The sequence below is a fragment of the Haplochromis burtoni genome, unplaced genomic scaffold (assembly GCF_018398535.1).
Source record: "Haplochromis burtoni strain Fernald_Lab_line unplaced genomic scaffold, NCSU_Asbu1 Contig_194, whole genome shotgun sequence".
In the NCBI taxonomy this organism is placed as follows: Eukaryota; Metazoa; Chordata; class Actinopteri; order Cichliformes; family Cichlidae; genus Haplochromis; species Haplochromis burtoni.
In genome coordinates, this window is record NW_024582555.1 from 631,167 (window position 1) to 656,722 (window position 25,556).

General features: G+C 41.6%; 1 protein-coding gene across 7 annotated transcripts in view; it reads left to right on the forward strand.

The window, feature by feature from the left end:
• atp8a1 (ATPase phospholipid transporting 8A1) overlaps window positions 1-25,556 on the forward strand; it is a 106,333-nt gene that overhangs the window by 69,233 nt on the left and 11,544 nt on the right. For all 7 annotated transcript variants that reach the window (XM_005935189.3, XM_005935191.3, XM_005935194.3 and 4 more), the window contains 9 exons: window positions 1,019-1,191; window positions 2,138-2,321; window positions 4,950-5,060; window positions 10,407-10,481; window positions 11,767-11,889; window positions 16,237-16,315; window positions 17,382-17,443; window positions 17,698-17,754; window positions 18,058-18,165. In XM_005935189.3, coding sequence (XP_005935251.1) covers window positions 1,019-1,191; window positions 2,138-2,321; window positions 4,950-5,060; window positions 10,407-10,481; window positions 11,767-11,889; window positions 16,237-16,315; window positions 17,382-17,443; window positions 17,698-17,754; window positions 18,058-18,165 — 972 coding nt within the window. The remainder of the gene's footprint in view (window positions 1-1,018; window positions 1,192-2,137; window positions 2,322-4,949; window positions 5,061-10,406; window positions 10,482-11,766; window positions 11,890-16,236; window positions 16,316-17,381; window positions 17,444-17,697; window positions 17,755-18,057; window positions 18,166-25,556) is intronic.

Sequence of the window (25,556 nt, forward strand, 5' to 3'; positions counted from 1 at the left end):
TTCACCATCTGTGGTGAGGATGATTTAATGAGTACTACAATGAAGATCTCACCACTCTGTCATCCAGTCCACATGCCCATAGACCACCACGGTTAATCCTCTTGTCAGTGTCATATTTATAGCTTTTCATCAACACCACAGATATATATACTGTAAAAGCAAACAGAATATACTCACAGAACTCATCTGTGTTATTACATCATAGCTAAGGCCTCAGTGTAATAAATAGGAGAATTATAATAAATATTCAAGATATCAAGAGCAGCTGCTCTGGAGCAGTCAGGGATTAGCAGCCAGATCTGTCTGTTTGAAAGTAATGCAAATGGAGAATAAAGTTATATTACTTGTTGGTCGTATGTATGTATATAGATATAGATATATATCAAGTGTATATATGACAATAAATGTTTATAATTAAAACGTTCTCAGTAGGAATCAGTTCAAACTGTGTGAGTGGCGAGAATCTAATATATGTAAACATTGTTACAGTTTGGGTGGAGATTTAGGCATTGATCATTCATGAAAGCATTACAATAATATAAAGGTAATTTTTGGTGGAAATTAAGATGCTAAGATAATTTTTTGTCTTTAGAGATTCTTTAGACCAAATGTTGTCATTTCCAGTGAAGTGTGGACTTGTTTGTTAATTCTATTTTTAAAGCTCATTATAGCTATTTTTCATTTTATTGTGCTTTTTTTAATCTATTCTTTTTCATTATTTCGCCATCACGTTCAAAAATTCTTTTTGTTTGTTTTATTTTATTCCCTTGTCTGTGAGAAAGTTACTCCAAAATTAAGATAAACGTCATGAAACCTCAGAGGAGTAATATGGGTAATTAAGCAAGTCATTAAATGTGTCAAAATCCTGATCGCCTTCTTTCTTCATTGAGGATCTGCTCTACAGACACCCTTAAAGTGTTGTTATACCATTGTTTGGTAATTAATCAGAAACATCATGAGAAGCAAAACCCAAAAACAACATTAAAATATCAAATTCTTTGCTTTTCCCCTCTTTTAGAGAACAAGAGAAACCCTCAGCCACCACTGTGGAATGCTGGGAGATTCCCTCTACAAGGAAAACGACTTTGCTCTCATTATTGATGGAAAGACTCTAAAATACGCTCTTACATTTGGAGTGCGCCAGTACTTCCTGGACCTCGCCTTGTCCTGTAAAGCTGTCATATGCTGCAGGTAAAATTTAAACCCGAAACAATAAAATAAGCTGGGAACAAGCAAGACATTAAATGTCGTGTCTAAAAGAATCAGGCAGTAAATAATCCGAGAGCCCAAGCTGTTGTCTTCAAGTTTATTTTTCTATTAGAGCCAAATGTTAAAAATGACCCAAGTGAAATTTCAAACTATGTCCTAAATCTACATATTATTATTTCTCCACCATAAAGGCCATTTAGACTTTTTATGGCACCGTAATATAACATGAAGGTGCGCTGTTGACCTGCCCAGGCCACATAAGTGAGAGGAAGCACTTAAGTACTCAAGCAGCCATGACAGGATCTGGGGCCAGAACTCAGCACCATGTTTTCAGAACAACAGCGACCCTTTAGATGCCACGCTATTACCCGTGCAGTACGTCAAATTTGTATTTATTTTTTTGCCCCCACCTCCACCTGCCTTTGCCTTGTGCACACTCTGTGGGCACTAAGATACACCGCGAGATGAATGAGGCCCCTTAAACCATGGAGAACATAAACATTAACAGTTTCACAGTTAAAGACAGACGTGCAGTTTACAACATCATCATCTCCAGAGAATTTCTTTACTGTATGCGACGCTGAGTTTGGTGCACAAAGAAGAAGCCACTGTTGGGGAGGCTAGAGGCTGGCAGTGAGGGCATAAAGCTAAGATTGAAGTCTTGAGGAAGAGGATGGGTTTTACTTAGTAAATTAAGAAGATGTTTATCTATTCTATAACGCTGCCTTTCCACCTTTTCACACCCAGCCAGCAGCAGTTAGTATCTTACAGTTTATATTTGTTACTCTTTAAGAGATCCTGTCAAAAAGTAAACCAATTCTATGTAACTTTATATGAGCTGCTGTTTTACCCAGGTTATGTTTGTTCTTACTGTTATTATCCCAGATTTGGACTTGACTCACGTGTGTTATCAATCACTTCCTTTCAGAGTATCGCCTCTTCAGAAGTCAGAAGTGGTTGAGATGGTGAAAAAACAGGTGAAGGTGATCACGCTGGCCATCGGCGATGGTGCTAACGACGTAGGAATGATCCAAACAGCACATGTCGGTGTGGGAATCTCAGGCAACGAGGGTCTGCAGGCGGCAAACTCCTCAGACTACTCGATTGCTCAGGTGAGGAGTCAGAGATTGAAAGCACAAATAAATAAAGTGGGAACTTTTACCTAGTATTGAAGTTTAAAGAAGATCTATTATGCTCACATTAACTAATAACATCTGCATTTGTACAAGTGCTTCCTGTGAGCTAAAGGCTCATGCTTCTTTAAAATTGTAAATCATCACCTTTGTGATGGGTTTGATGGCTTTTCAGTAACTTCACCTCAATAAAGGAATTTGAGAATCAGAGAAATACTAAAATATTAACAGGATCCAATCTGTCAGTCTAGTAATAAAAGATCAGCGACTGCAAAAATGAAGATACCAGGTAGGTTATGATATTTAATTTGGCTCAAGCAAAGTGAAAATCATAATAATACACGACTCGATAAACACGTCAAAGTTGCAAATGCTTATCCATACAGTACTTTATCAGTAATACTGTTTTCCATGCCTTGTGACAGCCTTGTCGCTGTTTCCATGTATTACATGTTACTGATAGCTTGGTACATTGTTCTGAGGAACAATAGGTCACATATCTGAAAGGGCTTCAACTTATACAGTAAAGTAGCATCTCCTATAAAACAGGCCTGTGGTGAAACCCAACTCCCAACACAGCTACAGGGAACGCATCCTGGCAAACTGCTTCTTAAACCCATACTCATGTCCCAGCAACCACTTTGTCTGAAACGCTGCATACATATGACACCCGTTGACACAAAATCCATGGCGTTTGTGAGTCTGTTACACAGCACACCACTTAGTTCATTGTGTTTGTACAGCCAAGAGGCTTGGGGGTATGAGGAACTAAGAGTTGACTAAGGCACAGTGCATTTTCTGTGCTTCAGTATGAAATTACTAATCAAGAGACTTGGGTTTGTCTGAAGTTCCCCATTTAATCCGCATGACATGTAGAAAGTGTATGTTCTTCAAAGACAGGTGGCCTCTTGTAATCGATTTGTGTCGAATTAAATTACACCTCCAGACTTCCAGTGGTACTTTCCGCATCTTGGCGCAACGGTACATTAACTGTAATCCGCTGACTACAAACTGAAATCAATCAGGGGGAAGTTGTATAACTTTCTACTCCTATACATGATTTAGATTAATGTCTGTGAGTGTCAGATGAGCATCTTGCTGCTATAGATTACTACACAGCTAGATTTGATACTTGAACAGTGTTATCTGTTAAAGTAAGTGGAGAGTAAAGAGCTTCAGGCCAAGGCATCTCTGCTGACTGTCTGTCATCAGCTTGGCTCTGTGTTAACTGATGTTTGATCCAGCCCTCCGAGGGGTCACGCAAACTGGGAGCTGCGACTGTTCTTTCATATCACAGAGGAGTTCTGTGTTGATGCTGAAAGACAAGACCCCAAAATAAATAAAGCTGTGTTCAAAATGTCAGGCTCTCACTACTCACAATACAATTGGGATATATAGCAAGCCATGTTTTAGTGCTATCCAAATGTAAAAGGAGTTTTACTATGCTCCATGTACTGCGCTAAAAGTATGACACAACTGCTCACAAAAGTGTGTAAAACCCACAATCATTACCCAAACATAAAGAATTTCAACTACTAAAAAATATGTATATTTATTATGTTTGTAAAGGCTAGTATATGCCCACGCTAGTTCACAGTGTTGGCAAGTTGAAATACTTAATCACGCTGACAGAAGAAAAGAGAAAAATGAGGGTTGATGTAATTTATATGTCAGCCTCTTGCTAGCCATGTATAATTCAACTTCTGTGCATATAAATGAGAAGATATTGCTGTGAAATAAAAAATTGCTTTACAGGGTGTCAAAGTGCATTAAAATATATATATTTAAGCCTGTTGCCAGGTGATTGCTCATATAGATGAGTATAGCTAAGTGTAACGAGTCTGGCTCCCCGGCTCTTGATGGTCTTTGAGGCGTTCACAGACAAAAACAAACACTGACAGAGATTTTGTGCGTTACAGGACAACATGCTGGGTGTCTTTTCTTTTATCATAAAAAAAAATCAGTCTGTAATTATTTTGTTAGCTGGTGTTGATGTATCACTTTTTAATTGTGCAACAGCAATAATGTAATTAATGAAGCCATGAAAATGACCCGAGCACTGTCCGAAAGCGGCTTTTCCTTTTTGCCGATGGGCTCACTAATTTGGAGCAAAGAGGGAGAAGTGATTAAGTGAATGATTTTGGACACAAGCTACCCCTTCTAGATGGCTAGAAGGTGTGATGAAACACTTGTTCTGCTCCAGTGCTATCACACTCATCAGCCAAAATTGCAGTGTGATTGAAAGTTCACCACAGGCCTTAAATAGTGGTATAATTATGAAGCCATTTAACTATTATGTTAGGCCCTTGGAGACTAATACCCCCATATGAACCCCTCCAATTTCAGCAACTCAAATCTCAGCCTTGCAGTCTTTGTCTACACACTTTCTGGAATGTGTTAGCGAGAGCTTTGGCCACAAGCTCTCATCAGAGGCTTTCTGCCCGGGAATGACAAAAGACCTTTTTTTAATCTTGAAGTTCTGTAACTCTTTTAGTGCTCCAGCCCTGATCTCTGATTACAAGGAGCCATTAGAGACAAACATTAGACACAGAGTTCTGCTATCCGTTCATTTTGTCGTATTCCTCCATTCATTTCCCTCCCACACAGTTCAAATACTTAAAGAATCTGCTGCTGGTTCACGGAGCCTGGAATTACAACCGCGTAGCCAAGTGCATCCTATACTGCTTCTACAAGAATATTGTCCTGTACATCATCGAGGTAAGACTCACACAGAAGCTCTCAGCACTGAAAGTCATGCAAAAAGCCAGATGTGAATGCACAGCTTTGAGATTCTTTTTTTCAAAGATGCAAATGGCACAACTACGTAAAGGCAAAGATTCCCTGTTAGAGTTTCCATGTTTGTATTTCTGTTGACTGGCCCCTCACAGTACCTGCCAGGTTGTGCAGCTGCTGGATGAAGGGTTTGAGTTTTGACATATCGGGGCAGAATATGCCCACGAGAACGCTCGCAGACATACACACTCTATCATACGTGGTATAATCAACAGGAAGTCTGCCTTTAGTCCTTGCCAGTTGTTCAGTCCTCAGAATATTAATCTGCAGTTCATCTGAGTTAGTGAGAAGTCGAACCAGTTCACTAGTCACTCCACATATTTTATGTCCTAACATTTAGGTATTAATTGTTATGCGAATAACATTGGACATGCCAAGAAATAAAATGCAGATGATTAGTGGCCAACCATGTTATGCTCTAACTTGGGCTGTGATAATGGTGAAATGTTAGGATTAACTTTCTTTTTCATGTATTTTATCAAATGGCTTTCTTGTGATGTTCCTACATATTTATATGCAATATTTTTTTTCTTTGGCAAGTTCAACTTCTTTCCTGAAATAATGCTCAATAACATTTTCCCATCACTGTGATTTTTACTGCACTGATGGGCCTTGTTGGGAAATGTTCACAGACACTCGAACACTCTCCCTGTTTATCAGTGGATAAGGATTAGATAGTTTCACGTGTCTCTGCCGGCATCGGTCAGTTGTTGTGTGGTGGGTTTGATGGCATCTGACCGATACCAGACCCAGTGCAGATTGTAGCCTCAGATCTATAACCAAGGGTGGCCAGACACGTGAAGTGCTTCCTATCATCGGCAGCTTTATCACTAGTAGTGCTCAGATGTTTTGATCAACAGGCCGTGCACTTGTGTGACAAAAGTAGCAAGTTTGGCTTTGCACCGTCCCAAAAATCCAGAAGTGGAAACTGCTGAGTGTTTGATCTTTGAGCTTTACCAGTCGCTTTGTGCCAAAGTGACCACGCAGCGTAACCGAAAACACGACATGAAACGATTTCCATGAAGTAGGTAACATCTGGGAGCAGAACAGGAGAAAAATACATTATTTGGCCACTTAAAAGACCACCTCTCTTTCCTTATGTTGCTTTACAAGATTTGAGAATACTGCTTTATTTGCTCATAAAATGTTGGCGTTTTGAGAACGCTCCCTGCTGAAGCGTCAGGTTTTTAGAACCTCATAATCACATAACCTTTTATGGAAATATGACCACTTAAAAAATTGCTTTTGTTGATCCTCTTTCTGTGACACTTGACCTCTGATCCTCCCTTTTTAAATCCTCATTTTAGTTTATGTGCCATGAAAAATCCGTCGTGTATTTAAAACATTCCAGCGCGTCTGCCTCTGACTTATTGTGACCTGGAAAGAGGGTAACGGCTCTCTTTCCAGGCTGTAACTGCAGTTATAAATTCATTGTGACCATTCGATCCTGCTGCCCTTTTCCACATATGCCGTAACAGTTCAGAGAACAAGTTCAAAGTAAAATTCAATTTTCAGCAAATGTAATTTTCTGTTGGCACGATCCATTACATTTGACATTTACATCTTAAAATTGGATTACGCTTGTTTGTCTCTGTTTTTAATCATGGGTAAACGTTAGCTTCTCAATCACTAGGAATTTGATTTTTAAGTTTAAAAGAAAAGGCAGATAACATCAAAACCTGGTCAGTGTTCTTCTCGGCATCCTTTTCTTCTTTTTCCTTGTGCCACCAAATACTGCTTCCCTTTGAAACATACCAGGTCCATTTTCAAAGGCCCTTTTCCAGCGACTGGAACATAACATCGATAGTTTTGTCTGCAGGGCGAGCTTCTTTCCAGTACACCTTTTGTTGCTTTCTGAAAACATAAGTCCCCTCCCCCTCTCATGCTCGGCTCCTTCAGGGGAATGAAGTAGATAATAGGACATTTCTTCACGATTTGGCTGGTATTTGAAATGTCCCCGTGTTGTAAGACCTTGACATCTAACACAGCGGCAACCCCGGGGTATGAGTCAAAGCAGCGTTTGTTGCACTAATAGGTTTACTTTTGAGCTCGCATGTTTTCCCCTCGACTCTCGGGATGCCTTGCAAGAACAGAATCGAGGATGTTGACGGGAATTTTAACTTTTTGTTCGCAGCACCATTGTCCCATACAGTGTGGGTTACAATTTGAATGCCAGGGCAGGAAGACCCTGTGTTTAAGCCTCTTTTCATCTCCCTCTGCTTCCACGGGGTCTTTGGTTTCTTATAAGACACATGGAGTAAGAGGGCGAAGGATTCTCGGCCTATTGTGGAAGACGTGAATGTGAGCACAACTTCGTCTGAAGCTCTTGGAGCGGTTCAAGATTTTCTGTGGCTCACAGAGGGTTAATTGTGAGTCAGAATGTAAGGCTGTCACTCCAGCGGATGATTGACTGACATGCGCAACGACCTCAGTGTTTCTTTTTACTTTTTAGAGGCTGCTGGTTGTGATTGGCATTTCTTTTCCTAATCGGTTAGAGAGCACTTTAAGCACATTCATGCTTGAGCTATGAATTTTCATTTGATTTAAAAGAAGGGGGAAAAAAGGCGGCAACATGTAACCAAACATTTTTAAACAATGTGTCCAGTAACTAAAGTTCGGGAATAATTTATAACCTCGAGTGATTGAAGAACAGCAGCAAAAAAGTGGAATTGAGCCACATTAAAGCTAAGAGACCCTTTTTAAAAGAAACCATAGAAACTCCGTTCACATGGGCGAGCCAGCTGGCCTCTCAGCTTTGATTGACACATTGCCAGGGTGCTACAGAGGGGGCTGATGGACAAGTGGCATTTATGAGGCAATTACATGAAAGCTCATTCAGTGGAGCTCAGTTTAGTCAGAGACGGCTCCGAGTAGCAGAGCAAAGCTTGCCGACCAGTAGCTCCGAATTAATCCACGGAGGCCATGCCTGGCATTGTGAGACTGCTTCTGTTTGTAGCTCCACATATTTCCAGCATATTTATCAGCTCCCTCTTTATGCGACTCTTTATTCTGTGCTTGCTTTGTGTATGAATTCCATTAACAATCCTGCAGGGCTGAGCTTAAGAGTGTCAGGACTCGCATTGTTGGGGACAAATGTCATACCCTCACCCCCCCACCCTCCAGCCACTTGGAGACAGCAGTGAAGCAACACTGGAATCAATGATTTTTCATTTGCTGATGAATATGCAAGTCTTCTTATCTCCTAGCCCTTGCCCAATCCTCCTTTTTTCTACAGCTCCTGTTTCCCTCTATCCCTGTTTTTCATGATGTGCAGTGAGGGAGAGAGGCCAGCCACACCCCTTCGCTGAGTGGCACTCAAAGAGGAGAAGAAAAGGGGAAGGAAAAATCCGGCCTGGTACTTCCCCTAATGAGCAAATCAATGCATCTGTCCCTCAAGAGACGGAGAGAGTGAGAAAGAGAGAGAGGGAAGCTATTGGGACCCGAGAGACCAGGCCAAAACACTCACACAGAAGCAGTTACCTCAAGCTATGAATAGGAGTCTTTTTTAACTTAGCACAACAATATATCAGCCCAGACCCTCATTGAGCAGAGCTGTAATTAATTCAGCAGTTTGACCTACCCGCTAGCCTCTCGTTACCGTCGCTTGAGCTAATGGATGAACCTGGCTCATAGCTTGGGCTCCGTCTACCCACAACCCACCGCACTGGCATCTGAATATATTTCTCTGTGCTTTGCCAGGGGTTGTACTGTTCATCTTTTGGTCTTGGTCTAGCCATATGTAGTCCCACATTCAGCTGAGGTTGAAACCAGACCCCCTCTTTTAAAAGACACAGCATCATGGTAGAGTGCACCTGATGGCGGGATCTGGGATGGGTGGGTGAGGCAGAGAGGGGAAGGTAAGGGGCAGGGTAGGGGCGAACAGAGGATTCGTCTACATCCCCCCCTCACCATTTGTTTTCATGCCTATGCTTTCAGGAGTAAATGGGAAGGACCAGTGGTAGATTATTATTGGTCGTGTAGACAGTGGCAGCGGCAGGCGGGGCTCCGAAACAGGCTTTGTCTCAATCTGAGAATTTGTAGCAGTTCATGCCTTCATAATGAAGTTAAATGAAGCGAGGAAATGCTTGGTTGGCCATGGCCAAAACGCAGCACCCCTGATGTTCTCTTGACAGTTTTGGCATGAGTCTGTCCAGGACCGCAACATTGCAAACTGTAACTCTGTAAGGTGCAGTTGCTGATTTACAATCTGCAAACAATTTTCAGGGTGTGCAGTCAGATTTACTCGAGGATATGTCAGATAAATCCGCTTTACACCAATAAAAATTCGACGTATGTGCCATTTCCCTACCAGATTGGAGCTATTGCTCTGCTTTCATCTTAGAGGCATTATTTTGCTCAAATAAGCGTGGCTAATCAAAATACGGTGATAAGCCTCGTTTCCACTCAGCACATGGTTCACATTACCTCTGTCTGCCTTTCCTGACACAATATATCAAAGTCTCAATCACTCAGGAGTTCTGCAGTCCTGACTTTGGCCTTAGAACTAACCTCATCTGTCACCCACATGTCATCAGGTAGATCATGGAGGAAAACAGTGGGTAAGATATATGTTAGAAGTTAATCGTGTGATGAATCCAGTGGAGACTTTGCATCTCCGAGGTGCCACCTGGAGGTCCTGGCTTTCCCACTGTCTCTCATTTTTTCTCATTTGGCCCTTCTGCCTGTTTTTTTTTTTTTAAGTTAGAATTGCGTCTAAATTAAACTAATGACGCAGGTTGATCACAGGTCAGCACTTTAAAACCAAACCACTTTAATTTAAGGATCATTCGGTTATTTCTTTTTTCCCTTACACTAAAGGGAAACATACTTTTTCTTTTCTATTATCTATAATTGCAATCTCAGCGGAGGCTGCGTTCCCTTTGATCTGATGGTAGGATAAGAAAGACATTGAAGGATGCTGTGTGGATCGTTAGTTTGTAGATGCAGTGATCCTGTCTCAAATCTGATAATGTCACTTATCTTTGCAATCACTAATGAAAAGCTTACACCGAAAGAGCAAATGGCTGCTTGCATGTAAATGTGGCAGCGTCTTCTATGATTAAAGCTTTCAATATCAAAACTGGGAGCAAATGGCTTTCAGCGTAAAATGACAGTGCTCATTGAAAGATGTTTCACATGTTACAACACTTCGACTTCATTGTTTGCCACTAAAGTTGATGGCTTCTTAAAAAAGATTGTATTATAAATCTCTGATTGTATTTCTTCTGTTCGTATGTTGCTGTTTTGACTCATTTTTTTTGTCTTTCTTAGATCTGGTTTGCATTCGTCAATGGCTTCTCTGGTCAGATTCTGTTTGAACGCTGGTGCATCGGCTTGTACAATGTGGTGAGTGTTTAGAAACATGTGCCTCTATAGAGACCACTTTACTCCTCTACCTCTGTCCCCTCTTTGACACAGAACGTATTAGCTGTGGTGCCTCAAGCCTGATCCCTTTATTGCGTGACTATGTCATCAGCATCCTGAAAAAGTTCTCCTTTATTTATGACCCGTTGTCAAGCCCGTATTCCCTGTGTGCCCTAAACTATGTACTGAATGCGAAAGAACAACAGCTTCGCTTGCCCCAAAGAGTATAGTTAGTAAGAGCAGCTACGTTTCAACGATAATAAGAATAGGAAGACTGGAGCAGAGCCGGCCGCTGATGTAGGGAGTCCCTCAGAGCGCCGTAACAGGACCACTCCTAATGAACTCATATTTCATATCTGTCATGAATTAAGCAGGAGGGAAAAAGTGCATCTGTAGTCTGAGGTTTAAGAGTATACTGTTAAGACCACAATGAGTCAACATGTAACTTTAAACTGTTTATAAAAATGAACTCGATTCAATCAACAAAAATGAATGAGAGAAGTGTGAAGTGAGGTTTCCCCACAATCCCAATCGGCCTCAAGCGCAAGTCATTTATGGCAGGTACAAACTGAGATTTGACCCCTGCCTTTTGCCCTGGTTCATAATATCCTCCCTTTGCCCCACACTCCCACACTTTGTAACCAGCGCTGTTTTGGTTGTGGGAAAAAGCTTCAGTCTTTCACTTTATCAAAAACTGAGGGAATTCCATTGGCTCAGTGGGAGTCTGTTAGAGGCAGTGGGCTGAATCTGCCCCTCAAAGGAGGTCTTCCTCAGCCTGGCTCTGAATAAGAAAAGAAGCCAGTGGAGCATGTCCTGTAGCCCACTGGTCCTGCCGACTGAGGCCTGAAGACTCCCACTCCAGATGGGCCTGGAGGGAACTCACACCAACTGAATCACTTGAGCTACACAAATAGCATCCTTCCTCTCTCAGCAGCTGCTATACAGAACATTACAACACCACCATGAAATGATGCTTTAAATGCCTGCTCCTCAGTCAAGGAGACCACAGATGCTCATTGGAGATGGTTTTTGCATATGAACAGACTTAAAGCATGACAAATCAAAATAAGGTCAGCCAGTCTTCAGTGAAGTAAAATTAAGAGTGGAGCAAGTGGAGAACAAAATGAAACAGAGCTTTGACAGGATGTTGGAGGTCAGATTTACTGTGGCAGCTTTAAAAGGAGATATTTTTAGCAAAATCATATTATTTCATATCAGATTCATCACTGTGTGTTTGTGCACGTCTGCGGGTGTGTTTTTTTCGTAGATCTTCACTGCCTTGCCTCCTCTCACTCTGGGAATATTTGAGCGCTCCTGCAGGAAAGAGAATATGCTGAAATACCCAGAGCTCTACAAAACCTCCCAGAATGCCATGGGCTTCAATACCAAGGTAATTTGATCCTCTCATCACATGTATGTTATCTATGTGGATGTTTCCTGTAACACATAAACAGATTTCAGTACTTTTAGATTATTTATTTTTCTCAGTTTGCTCTTCATTGCAGTCCTAAGTATAAGTATCATGTTCTGTGAAAATATTTCGTGTAAAGTCTAACAGTATGTGGGTGTAACAGTATTTTCCATAGACGTAGTATGTCATTAATACTGTTAGCTTTACTGACATGCTTCAACAGCCCAGTGTCGGTAACAGCCATTTCTTTAATTCTGCTCAAATTAAGTGACAACAACAACAAACTTATACTAAAGTATGTTATGTTCTTTTTATTGTACCTTTTATGATTGGGAATTAATTTTGTTCTCCACTAAATTAAAAGGTTAAAAGTCCCAGTAATGAAATCACATTAATAACGGGACAGCGATCTGTTGTGTTGACGTCTCAGTGACCTGGCAGCTGCAGTTTGTGGGTATCCAGTCGTAGCCTGGTTTGGCCTGGCTTGACCTGTTCTGTCTGGTTGCGGGGGCTGTCTGTTAGCTTCCCCCTTCAACTGGTAATAAAGTCGTCTCTTCCTTTCTCCATGCTGAGCCAGAGACTCCTGGACCCTCCTCACAGGCGTGGTGACCTGGTTAGCACCACATGGAGGTGGATTAAAAGCAGATTGGCCATGGTGGTCACGGGCATGGAAGCTCAGATCTGTTGGGAGATGGCAGCAGAAAAGGAGGGAGTAGAGAGAGTGTGCTGTCACTGTGTAATGGCATTTGTCGCAGAAAATTATGCAATTTGTTTAAGTGAGGTGTTTTTTTTGTTCTCTTAGAAGCCTATCAGATCGCATTTAAGCCACACAATACCGGACTGCACAGATCAGATGACGATGGTCCGATCCCGAGTTCGAGAAACACTCACTTCTGTTTTTAAAAAAGCCATTTTAAAATGCGTCCCAATGAACATGAGCGTTTAGCTCATTTGTTCTGATTTGTGATGAATTGTTACAGATAATAAATAAAATAGATAAAATTTAAATGTAGCATCTGATCCTACGATTAAAAAACAGCTGGTTAGTCCATAGGAGGCTCTAGTATATTAGCATGTTAGTATTACACCTAACAGCTGGATCGCCAGTCTGCTCTGCATGATATCAGAGTACAAATACACAGGAAGAGGTTGTTTACCAAGTATAACAAGTATACCTTAGTACTTGTCTTGCATGTAGTTTCTATTTTTTTCAAGAACACGTGTAAAGGATAAAGTTGCTTTGATAACACATTCATTTTAAAACATCTGACACTTGCTGACGCATCCATCTGTCACTGACTCCATGATCACACTGGTTAGAACTGGCACTAACAACACCTCCTGCTTTATCTTTGGCACAATTTGTACTTCTAAGTATGTAAATTTTTCTACCACATTAAATTATAACCTTTCAGAAGTTTGTTTCTTAGCTACACACTTAAAAGTGACAGAAGGCAGCGTTAAGATTGAAACGTCTCGTAAAGTTGTAGCTTTGAATCTTATGTTTTTGTAAATATACATGATATGATTAATCAGTAAGTGTCTGTAGAGCAGCTGTTGCACACAATTAGCCTTTGTTTAATTAAGGAAAACATATCGTGAACATTAGGTGTAGCCCTGCTAATGTCACACATTTTTAATACAGCAAAAAGCTTTTCCCAGCAGTGTGAAATATATATATAACATTTAAAGACTGTAATGTCACAGTTGATAAATTGGCATAACAGCAGTGAGTGGATGTGTGCTGACTATCTAAATGAAATGGAAAAAATAGAAGGTCATTTCACAGAAAAACAAATAGACTAAATGTGAACCAAGCGCCCTGTGTTCTTTGCACATCACTTCAGATTTTATGATTCACAATTGTTTTATTATTAATCATACTTTAATGATTTATGACCACTTCATAAATCGTATGACATTTTCTGTGAATCCTGTTGTATGATGGATTTCCCTTTAATTAGCTTTTTGCAAAGACTTCATTAAGTTTCTGGTGCCAAAAAAAGGAATCATAAAAAATATTCATGTGATAGTTAGAAGCAAATGAACCTCCATTTTTGTTTGGGCCACATTTTCCAAGACTCATAAATGATGACTTGGCCAGGTCAGCAGGTTGTTTTTGCTGGCTTGTCCACTCTATTCCCGAGATATTTTCCTTGCAGCTGGCCCGAGGCGAGGCGAGAAAATCCAGCAGGAATTTGGCCCCTCGAAGCCTGTCTTTCTGCTCGCCCGGCTCTTTTGTACACAACAGATACTGTCTTTGTGAATTAAAGCTGTTTGTGTTGAGGTGCGAGAAGGGAGAGACGGAGGGTGTTAGAAACTTCAGGCGTGGCTTCAGCTGTGTCGCTCATTCACTTTTAATTACAAATTCTAGACACCTAAACCGCCCTAATAAACCACGTTCCCCTTCGTGCGGCCTCGGTGATCGCAGCAGTTTACCAGAAGCTATCACCTCCTACATAGCACCATTACTTCTCTTGCATACGGTTTTCCTCAAAACTGAAACAGGAAGCGTGGGAGCAACTCTGGAAATATTTGGCTCGATATTAATTACTGGCCTTCGTGTGGTTTAGGTTCTTTTTCTTATTTTTGTTTTTGGCAATTAGGATTCTGACAAAGGGCCGAATATTTGCAGGACAGACGAGGCATTCATTCTTGCCCCAGCAACTTGCTGCGTAACAAGAAAGAAAAGAGCCTGGTGGCTGGAGGGGCGAAAGGGAGGATCCTACTGTGACAAATGATTATGAGCATTTATAGATTTCATTAGCATTCATTATGGTAGAGCGGAAACTGGGGCTGGCTTACACTCCCACAGAGTTTGGGATTGAGATAGCTGGGGAGGAGGCTGGTAGAGAGCTGAGCCTGCCAGTGGGAGGCTAATTGGCATAAACATGTGATTGTAACATTGGTGATAATTTAATACACATTTGACCACAGAGATAGAGGAGTGGGGGTTTGCTTTGGCTGGCCCTCACTCAGTGTATTGGGTTTTGTGTACACAGTGGGAGAGTGAGGTAATCCAGGATTGGGGGTGGCTGCTAAAGGACTTTAGATGAGGAGGTTGTGCTACAGCGACCAAAAACAAGCCCGTAGCGTAGATTAGAGCAGGACTTGTTCCTTCACTGTGCCCATTCATTTTCCAGCCAGATGATCTCAAGTAACCCTACACAGTAAAATAGTGCGAATAGCTGTTCTGAAGACCACAACATACAGAAAGTGAGTTTCCAGGATGTGTAATTCATCTTGTCTAAGTAGTGTTTAATATTTCACTGACAGGTTTGCTGAAGTTGTTGAAAAGTGATATTAAAAAAGCGAGCCTTTTTAAAACAAGCCAGATACTAAAACGTGATGCTTTCCCCCGTTTGCTGTTGATTTTTTAATGCCCTGCTCCATCTGCCCTTTAATCTCGACAAATTTTCTCAGGATTCACAGCAGCGTCTGTGTTAGCACAGCGGGGGAAAGGCGGCACAAATATGGAGTGTTTTTTGGCAGAAAGGATTTTCACGGCTGTTTCATGGTACATCACCCATTAGTGTTTTGTTTGGCCATCGCGTCGCATAATGTGAATTTGAAGCAACGCGGCTTTGGAGAGAGAGAGAGAGACAGTATGGATGTAAACGATTCAAGTCTACATGCTTGCGTAGACAGACGCACACGCAGACTGCGGTCCACGGTTTTCCAGCAGGCTCTCAATAATTACCATGAAAACAGTTTAATCTCTGTCAGGCCTGTCAGTCTCCCTGTGTGTGTTTCTAGATTTATTTTTGCTTTTTTAAACTCTGCTGTCATTTATTACTACACCAGTTAAAATCCTCACATGAAAGGGCCGAAGCCTAATGAAATATAATGAGAGGAAACCCTCACACTGGCAGCTCATACATTAATGTTATACAGTGTTTGTGTTGTTGAGATGAGTATGTGTATTTTTCTTACACCCACTGATTCTTTTTGTTTTAATTTATTCTTGACTACAGGGAAAATGTGCAAACTTGTATTAGCTTTAACTGCCCATGAACACATTCAGCAACCTCTTTCTCCCCCATAACACACACAGAGGATATACAACGTGTCTGTCAGCGGGGCGGCCATTCAGCATGGAGGCCCCGACAAAACCGCCACTTAGCCTAGCGCCTGGCTGGCACAAAGGGCCCAGGTCAGGGGTCACTTGGAAAGCTGGAGCTCCCAACACCCTTTTCTCATGCTTTTTTTCCACTCTCTCTCCCTCGCACCCTCTTATTGGAATCTCTTGCTGTCCAACCTCCCCCTCCCCTGTCCTCCCCCTCCTATACATCCTTTCCCTCCATCCCTCTTCCCTCTTTTTTGCAGGTCTTCTGGGCCCATTGTCTGAACGGCCTCTTCCACTCCGTCATCCTCTTCTGGTTCCCCCTTAAAGCCTTCCAGCATGGTAAGTAGCTCCCAGAGACTCCTCCACGGCTCTCGGTGGACCTGGCGCATAAATAAGGAGGACAGTCAAAGACACGTATTTTGTCTTAATTAGTTCTCTTTTCAACCATCCAGTCATGAATTGCAAACATGTGTGTGCTCCAGTCCGAGGGACACGCAATAACAAGCCCATGTTCATGTTTGCCCTAATGACTGCTGAAATGCTTTAGCGTGCAGTTATTGGCACTTACTTAGCTTTGATAGATAACATAGACCCAATCAGGTGCTTTCTCTGTGGCCAAAATGATGTTTTTATTCAAACAGAGAGCTTCGTGAGTGCAAATAACTTTATTGATCCATAGAAGGTCAATTGTGCATGTTTGGCACGTTGAGATGGTCTCTGTGTGTGTGTGGGTGTATGTGCAGAGAGAATAGGGATCTTTGAGCCGGTAAGTCTTGGCTGGCTGGAGCTAAGGACCACACAAGCTTGGGCCTGCTCTCCAAACAAAAGGCGCCAAGCCCCTCACTGTGACTGACAGGCTGTCAGCAAAGCCTCAGCGCACACAAGACACGTGACCAGCCGGAAGTAAAGGGAAAGGGAGCCTCTCTTTCTTTACTGGCAGTGCACACTGTTGATATTTTAGCCAGAGCCCAGGCCCACTTGGGCGGTATGAAGCAATATGTCTGTGTGACTCACAGCTTATTTCAGTCTTATTAATTTAGGAAGTTATACGAAAAGCATCGGATTCCTTTTTAATGGCAGAATTAATTAAAATGTTGCCAGAAAAATAATTTTACCCTCTCTTTCAGCACTAAATTAGCCAGAACTTTTCATTTTGAATATGATTAATGGACACCAATTCTGCTGGATTTACATACACATACTGCCTTGAAATTAACATTCCAGGCTCTCTCAAGGACAGTAATGGAAGCAGCGTTTGACTCTGGTTTCTACTTTTAGTTCCCTGCTCCACTCCAAGCACTTTATGACAAAACTCACATTGATGTACCTAAAGTGTTACCCTATGTGAAACCTAAGAGCTGAAGAAGGACAGCTTAAAAGCCTCTGCTGCTGATTCCCTTCACAGATACAGTTTTTGGCAATGGAAGAACTCCGGACTATCTCCTCTTAGGCAACATGGTTTACACGGTAAGTGCACCGGTCTTCTTCCCTGGCAGTGTTTCTGCTGTGTTACAGAGTTCGGGTGTGTGAGCCAAGTGTTCTTAAATGCCAGCGAATAAACATCAGCTATATTTTCTTGTCTTCTTCTCTTCAATCGTCTGATGATCTTTTCCAGTTTCGTTTTTTCCAGTAAAATGCTTTCTTATTGCGAATTCAGGTATGTGGGATGAACTTCACATGATCCTCTTTGCTGAACGAACATGTGGTTTGTGTCTCCGCAGTTTGTCGTCATCACAGTCTGTCTTAAAGCCGGCCTGGAAACCTCGTCTTGGACCATGGTAAGTTGAGTCCTTCTTCTCTTTTGCTATGCTTCTGTTATCTCTTTTCACTTTTACGTGGCCGCTGATACCTGTGACTAATTTTACATCCTCTTCTTATCGCTAAATCCCTTTATGGTATGTTCTCGCTAGGCTTGTAAATGTAAACCAAGTGAAATGTACGGTACCTCTTTTAAGTTACCGGAGAGCATTCAGTGTTTTAAGCCCAAGGAAGCGTGATTGAAATGGCTCGAGTAAATTGTAGCAGTGCTCAAATCACAAAACCTTTTGTGATACTTACTGTCCCCTGGTTGCTCCTAACAGTTCAGTCACATCGCCATCTGGGGAAGCATCGGCCTGTGGGTGGTGTTTTTCGCTATCTATTCCTCCTTGTGGCCCCTCATCCCTCTGGCACCTGACATGTCAGGCGAGGTAAACACACATGCCGGCGTGCACACGTACACATGCTTCCCCCAGTCCCAAAAGAAACTGCTGATATAATCAGCTATTATAGACACATCTGTAGCTCCTTATGATTCATTTTCTGTAGAAAGGAGCTGGTGGGAAAACCTTAAAAAGATCTTTGTAAGTAGAGCCAGAGGAGTGTAAACTGTCAGACCTCTGGCTTGTGTTGCCTAATGACTTAATTGGGCCAATTTGCCCTGTGTTTGTGTTAAAATTTCTCCCTCAGCTCTGAGTATCCACAGGTGAAACTGAAACAGTGAGGCAGTCTAGAAGCTAAGCAAAGAGAGACACGGGTGACTGATAGCCTAAAAATGTACCCGACAATCATTCAACCCCTTGAACATCAATCAGATCCGTCCTATTATCCTTCCACTCACTTTCTTTTGTGTTGGATGCTCGTATTGAACATCACTATGAGACAAAGGCTTAAGGCTGCTTTAGCCATCAGGTTTCATTCAGTGTTTCTCTGCTCTTGGATATCAAAGATGTCAAAGAGCTCTGGCTGTGGTTTCAGCAGATACACCTGCGGTTAAAACCTTCTGTTTATGTGGGACAACAACTTGGAAGAAAGTTGTCTTAAAGACAGAGGAGGTAAGACTGCTTTTTGTCAGACGGAGAAAGAAATGAGGGACTACACCAAGGCCCAGAAAAGATTTAATTATTCAAATATTTTCTTTACTTTTTTCCTTTTAGGACCCGGTATTTACGTGTGAATGTAACTACTGTAACTGTCACCACAGGTGGTTAAAGGGAACCTATTAAACAGGTGAAATTTCCCCGTACATTGTGGGCAGGAGACTGAGGCATCTTTTCATTGCGTAACAATAACACTGCAGGAAACCACTCAAAGAAAAGAGCTGCCTGCAGCAGAGGAAAATAACATCTTACAACAAATGTTGTCTTTGCAGAGGTGCTGTGTAGAGATCCCTCTACAATTCACCTAATGTGAAACTGTTCCTTAAAAACAAAAGTGGGTTTTAGTCTTGTTGACAAGTAAGAAAAACTTGGGGTTTTATTACTTAAACAAAACTTTATTCGTCCTGTGTGCCCAATTTGAGATGAATACTTTATGCATCTGAGGCCTCAGCTAACATGTAAAATGTAACACATTCATCACTGTTTGATTATTTGTGGGCATTTCAGACCGCTTGAGATTGTTCAGGGAAATGTTAAATGTAGAAATAAAAGGAAGAAAATGGCTTGTGAAACTCAGTCCGGGCATATTTTATGTGGACACGCTGAGTTAGTGGATTAAAATCCTCTGAACATCTTGTCTCATAATAAACAGCTACAGTGTACTGCCTTATGTGAAGCTGAATAGAAGTGAAAAATATCTGTGCACAGTTATATTTGGGTAAATGACCATGAACTTCAGAAACGGCAGGCTGCGTCTGCCTGAGGAGAAAAGCCTTATTTTGTGTTTCTCAGATTGAGGATTGGGTCTTTTTTTGTATTATTGCTCAGTAAATTATTATTTTTGGAAAGAGTTTGACATTTAATTAAATGGTGAAAATGAGTAACGTCTGTTAGATATAATAATACAGCCAGCAGACAGTTGGCTTAGTCTAGCAGTAAGACTGGTTGCAGGCTGCAGATTTGTTTGCCAGTAACAGGATCCACCTACTAGCACCTACAAAGCTCACTGATTAACACAATATGTCCTGTTTGTTTAATCAGTATAAAATCCAAACACGTCTCTTTTTTACAGAGTGTGCGTGCTTAATGTTATTTTGGCTCACAGAGCAATAATCCTGCACATATGAAAGCAGTAAAATATTATTTTTACACTTTGGTTTTTGTACAGATCAAACAAATGAGATAGAGCATGTTAAGTGGTGATTTTTGGATAGCCCCTGCTTCCAGTCTCTATATTTAGCCAGATTAACCTCCGGCTTGTGTACATTCATATATACCACAGAGATATAAGAATGGTATCAATCTTCTCTTCAAACATTCTGCCAGAAAGCAGAGGATTTTTGCCAGAATGTCACGCAATCCCTGTAGGAGCTACAATTCTGAGTCAGATGTCCTTCATCTCTGATCAGTTCTGTTGGGGAGATGATTGCAGGTTTTGCTTTTGGAAAGGAAGATCTCTGTGGCAGATTTTCTTTGTTAACCTTTGGACTGAAGAAAGAATTTCTATGTTGCGTCTAGTTGCATGTAGTACTCTCATCTGACAGAGGTTTTACCACTGCAACAGTATGTTTGGCGTACAATAACTCCACATGTTTTGGGTACTTGTTTGTGCGTGACACAGTAAATAACATAAGTAGGTGCACATGTACAGAAATGCTGACTGCTTTACCCTCACTGGGCTCAGTGTACTACTCACTCAGTAGTACACACACACACACACACACACACACACACACACACACACAGGGAGTAGGTATATTAGCTTAATTCTATCCCCTGTCTGTGAAGCCTGCTGCTTTCATCCATACCCTGCAGCACTTGACTGAAGACAGTAATGGTGTCCTCTGGGTAGTGGGTAACTCTATGCCCAGCCCTAACTCAGGGATGCCAGTATATCATCAAACAGGGACACATCTCTGAAACTCGAGAAGGAATCAGAGACACAGGCGCCACTTCCAAGACCTTGTAGCCTCTGAAGAGTAGGATTATTCACAACCCTGATGAAGCCCCGCATATTTCACCATAGCCTCCCTAATGTGTACTTGAAGGTAAAAAGAAGAAGAAGAAAAAGCGCTCTCTGTCCTTTATATCTACTTTCTTTTATGCTCTCGGCTTTTTCCTGCGTTCTCCTTTTGTTCACCCCACCCCATCTCTGCCAGCTGAAAAACTGCCCGAGGGCCTACAGCATAACAGACACCAGAACTCCCTTCCACTCCTGCCTCGGCTCTCACACACAACCCAGCTCACCACCTTTAACATGTTAAGCAGCACTCGGCTTCACAAGAACCCATTCATCAATGTCAGGCAAAATATTCCTTGGACGTACGACCGGGCAGGTGCCGGATCAATCGTCCAAACACCCCGAAACAGCTCGTATGGTTTTCACAGGTACTCCCTGAGAATGGCTTTGTCCCAAATGATCACCTCACAGAAGTCTGAAACAAATATCAAAAGAAAATGTCAGATTATTCTGTTCAGGCAGCGTAATCTGCCACACTAAGCGGCTTAGCTGCACCTCAGGAGATGTCTCATGCACACTCTGTCGCACTGACCTGTTGCCTGCTGGCATGCCTGTGCTATCAATGCAGCTGTCTCCCTGCACACTTTGTCCCCCTCTCTCTGCTCACACCTCTGCTGTTTTCCAATTTCTGCTGCAAGCTGCAGCGGAGCATCTATCACTCAGTCAGACTCAAGTGCTTGTCATCAGTATATGGATTTTACACTGCAACGGATTCTTCACAGTTTCTGCTCAGAGACTCTTATTTTTCAAAAAGGAATAGCTTTGCAAAGATGTTTGTTGATGTGTAGCAGGCCAGGAATACACAGGGCTTTCTGTGACAGCCTGTGTGACATGGACAAGAATGAAAACAATTTCTAGAGAAACAGATCAGCTTAGTGACTATTATGAATGGTTTTTATTCAGGACTGCTTTTATTTAGTTTAACGTTAGTTAAACTCTTCTACCAAACCACTACATCGCTCCTGTCTTCAGTCGTCTGTTAGCCACTTTATTCCCCCTCAGAGTACGCCTCCTGAAATATCTGCTCTATTTTGAAGCAGTGAAGCAACTTGTAAACAGAAAATATTAATGCAGTAATGGAGGAAAATGGAAGAGCTGCAAGAGTTCAAGCTATCAGTAAGTGTGAATCAGTGCCATAAAATGCGCATCAGCGTGCTGCGTGCATCCCAGCCAGAAGGTCGTGGGTTTGAATTGGGAACTTTCTTCGGACTTGTCTGTGTGGGATCTCTCTGGGTACCAAACACATTCACTTTAGGTCAAATTGGTGACTCTAAATTGGCCACAGGTGTGAATGTGTCAGTGGTTGCCTGTTACTCTGTGGTAGCTCTGCAATAAGTTTGCAGTCTCTGTGGTAGACTCGACAGCTGTGAATCGGATAAGTGGGAGAAAATGGACGGATGGATGGTTGAATGTCATATTAAAAACACAGACATGGATTTTCTAAAAAATTCAGTTATTTATTTTTAGTAGCTTTAAAAAGTGCTTACTGCTTTCATAAACGACAGTACCAGTAACTTGGCATATTTTACTCTGTCATTGTATTTTGTGCATTTGAACTTGCAGGGAATCACTCATATCTGCTTATTTCAGCATAGGGTGGAGGAAAAACCTACCTCAGCGAAAGCTGAAACCTGTCTGAAACCGCTAATCCATCATCTGTCATATTTAGCTTTCAGTTACAGTTGTTTATTATTGTTTGTAGCATACCTGAAAAGGAATTTAAGATTTGAGTGTTCACTGCCAAATTTCCTCCAAGCGCCAAAAGTCCTGCCCGTGATGAATGCTCTTGTCTGTGAAATAAAAGTCCTAATGAGCTTTTCTTTACAAAACAAACACACAACAGTGCAAAGAAACACGGCAGGTTATCAGATCTGACTGCAAAGTCTGTTCACAGATTAGAATTATTGTCACAATCCCCCCCAAACCTCTCCTATAATTGGTATATCTTCCTGACTATTTAACTTTTTTGAAATATTAGAAATATTATTCCACATCGTTGAGGCTGCCTTTGTCCCTTAATTCTTATAATCCTCCTCCAAGACTGAAGAGTGTTCTTGTCTAATGATTGACAAGCACCACAACACACATTTAGTGTAATTACCTAATTAAATGTACAGTAAGAGTAAAGAGTTATTATTAATGCCACATGTGGAGTTGGCTGTGAGACTGCTGACTTGTGTTTATAAAAGTCATAAGATATATGTTTCTCTGCTTTTCCTGCTGTCTTTATTAAGCAACACAAAAATAACATGGAGTCGATGAAAAATACAACAGAGGAAGTTGTTTGTTTTCCATATTTGGCATTTTTTGGGTGGGTGTGTGTCTCTGCTGATGACATATGTAGAAGTAGTGGACTTGTCTTGTCTTACTAAGGCTCCCTGTTCGCCGTTTTATTGCCTTTGTTGGACGATTTTTGCGTTTCATACTCTTCTGTTATCGGATTGCTAGCTATGCTTCCATAACAAGTCTGAACTTTGTATTTGCACAAGAAAGGCCGCTGAGGGTTGAAACCACACTTAGCCAAATATATACTTTCATCTTCAATTTCCCTTCTCTCCTTGAAGCCGACATGCACATTGGTGTCCGGTCAAGCCAGTTGAGGGAAAAAACATAGATGCAGACTGAAGTCGAAGACAGGATGTAGCATATTAGTCTAACCCGTCTCCTCTCAGCCTACCTGAAAGCAAAAAGAAACCGTCAAACACAGAAGCTCAAACTGCCACTGTCTGAATATTAGCATCTCTTGGATGCAGCTGCTAAGTGTTATGAAGTTGCCTTTTCACAGTCTTGTTTGCAGAATCCAGAGCATATCTTGGGCCTGTGGAGTGAATAGTGGAGCAGTGGACAAACTCAGCTCACATTTACCATTACAATGGCAGGTATTAGCATAATTCAAGCTGCTGAGACTAGGGGCTTTCTTAGGCATGAGCACCTGGCTGCTCATGCCTAGGATCAAGGATCAAGTCTTGATGGAAAAACAATCCTAAAATACTTTTGAGTTTTCCCTTGAAGCTTTTTTCTGAAGTTAAAGGATTTACGTCTTTCAATAAAGTTACATTTTTGATGTTCTGTATGTTTAAACTTTTATTTAAACCAGGTAGATTTGCAGATCACAAATTACTTTTTTTCCTGGAACCTCTTCATTCAGATTCCACCTTGATAAACAGACACAGCTCTGATTTTGTTCACTGGCCCCTGATCAGCTTTGTGGGGGCAGATTTTTAACTGCTTTTTACTATTCATCACACTGGTTTTGCATGACGCACAGTCCAAAATAATCCTTAATTATGTTGTAATGGGGGTTAATAAAGCCCCTCAGACAAGCTGCTTTATCTCCTCTGCCTTTTAAGGACACCCTTCAGTCCAGTTTGTTTTGATTTGCTGCCTGTTATAAACGGGTCATCAACACTGTCCAAAAGTAGGAAAAAACAGCGTTTTAATTCTCTGGCTACTTCTCTTACCGTCACACCGTCACATTTGGATTCAGTAGAAATGCTGACTAGCACATTCAGTGGGTTTATACACTTAAGCTGTGTCCACATTGGAAGTAATTAGCAGCGAAAGACGACCAGAGGCTGTAGAAACTTGGTGAATTCATTAACTTAAGTCAACTAAGAGCAAAATAACTGCTGGTGACGTAACAAGAGAGAAACTTCTACCAGTGTGAGCACAGGATGCTGCTGACTGATATATTAGTGGATAGAAGATACAGCATAGGGTTACCAAATGAACCAGATCCAGCAATGTCTGCAAGCGACCAGCCGTCAGCTTTAAAGCAGAGCACGATGAATGAATTGCTTCCAGTGCGGATGGCCTAGGACAGCGGTTCCCAAACTGTTTTTGCTAGGCCCCCCTTCGTTTTACAAGAAAAATGTTCGCCACACACACACATATTTTGCTCCATTGTGTATTTCACACCTCAAACATTTAGCAAACAATTAAGCAAATACAAGTAAACTGCAATAAATTACAGGCAGTAATAAAATAAACTACTAACTCTTTTATGCTGCGTCCGCACCTACACAGGTATTTTTGAACACGCAGCTGTTTCGTCCACGTAAATGTTTCGAATCACCGAAAACGGAGATTTTTTTAAACTCCTTTTTTTGTGTTTACGTGTGGACGAGGAATACAGAGTTCATCACACAACGTCAAAGGTATGTGTCTTTATTCACGTCACGCTGTGGCCACGTTATTGTTTACATGAGATGAGCTGCAGAATGGCAGATAGAGACGAACTACTGTTAATCTGACTGTCTGCAGGTTTTACACGCAGTTACTGTCCCTCTGTTTACAAAGGCAGAGGCGTCACGGTGTCATTATTTTACATGTAGTTGTTTTTTCCTGTGTAATAATGTTCAACACTGTTATCAATACATTTTTCAAAAAATGTCTCTGTGTGCAAAATAGGTTTAAAAACATAAACAGCTGTGGGATCCTGTTTGTCCGTGATTTGAACCGAGGGAACAAATCGTGGCAGGATCAGCCTGATGTTATTTGTATCCAGCTGTAACTTTACTGTATAAAGACCAAACATCTCCAACATGTCAGGAGCAGTTAGTCATCACAACAAGTGTTTGTGAACTAAAGATCAAGAATGTGGGATCCTGTTTGTCCGTGATTTGAAGAGCCCAGCGCTGCTCCTGATGCAGGGAAAACCAACCCTGCAGGGAGACCTACCTCGGCACCTGTGCAGGTGAAG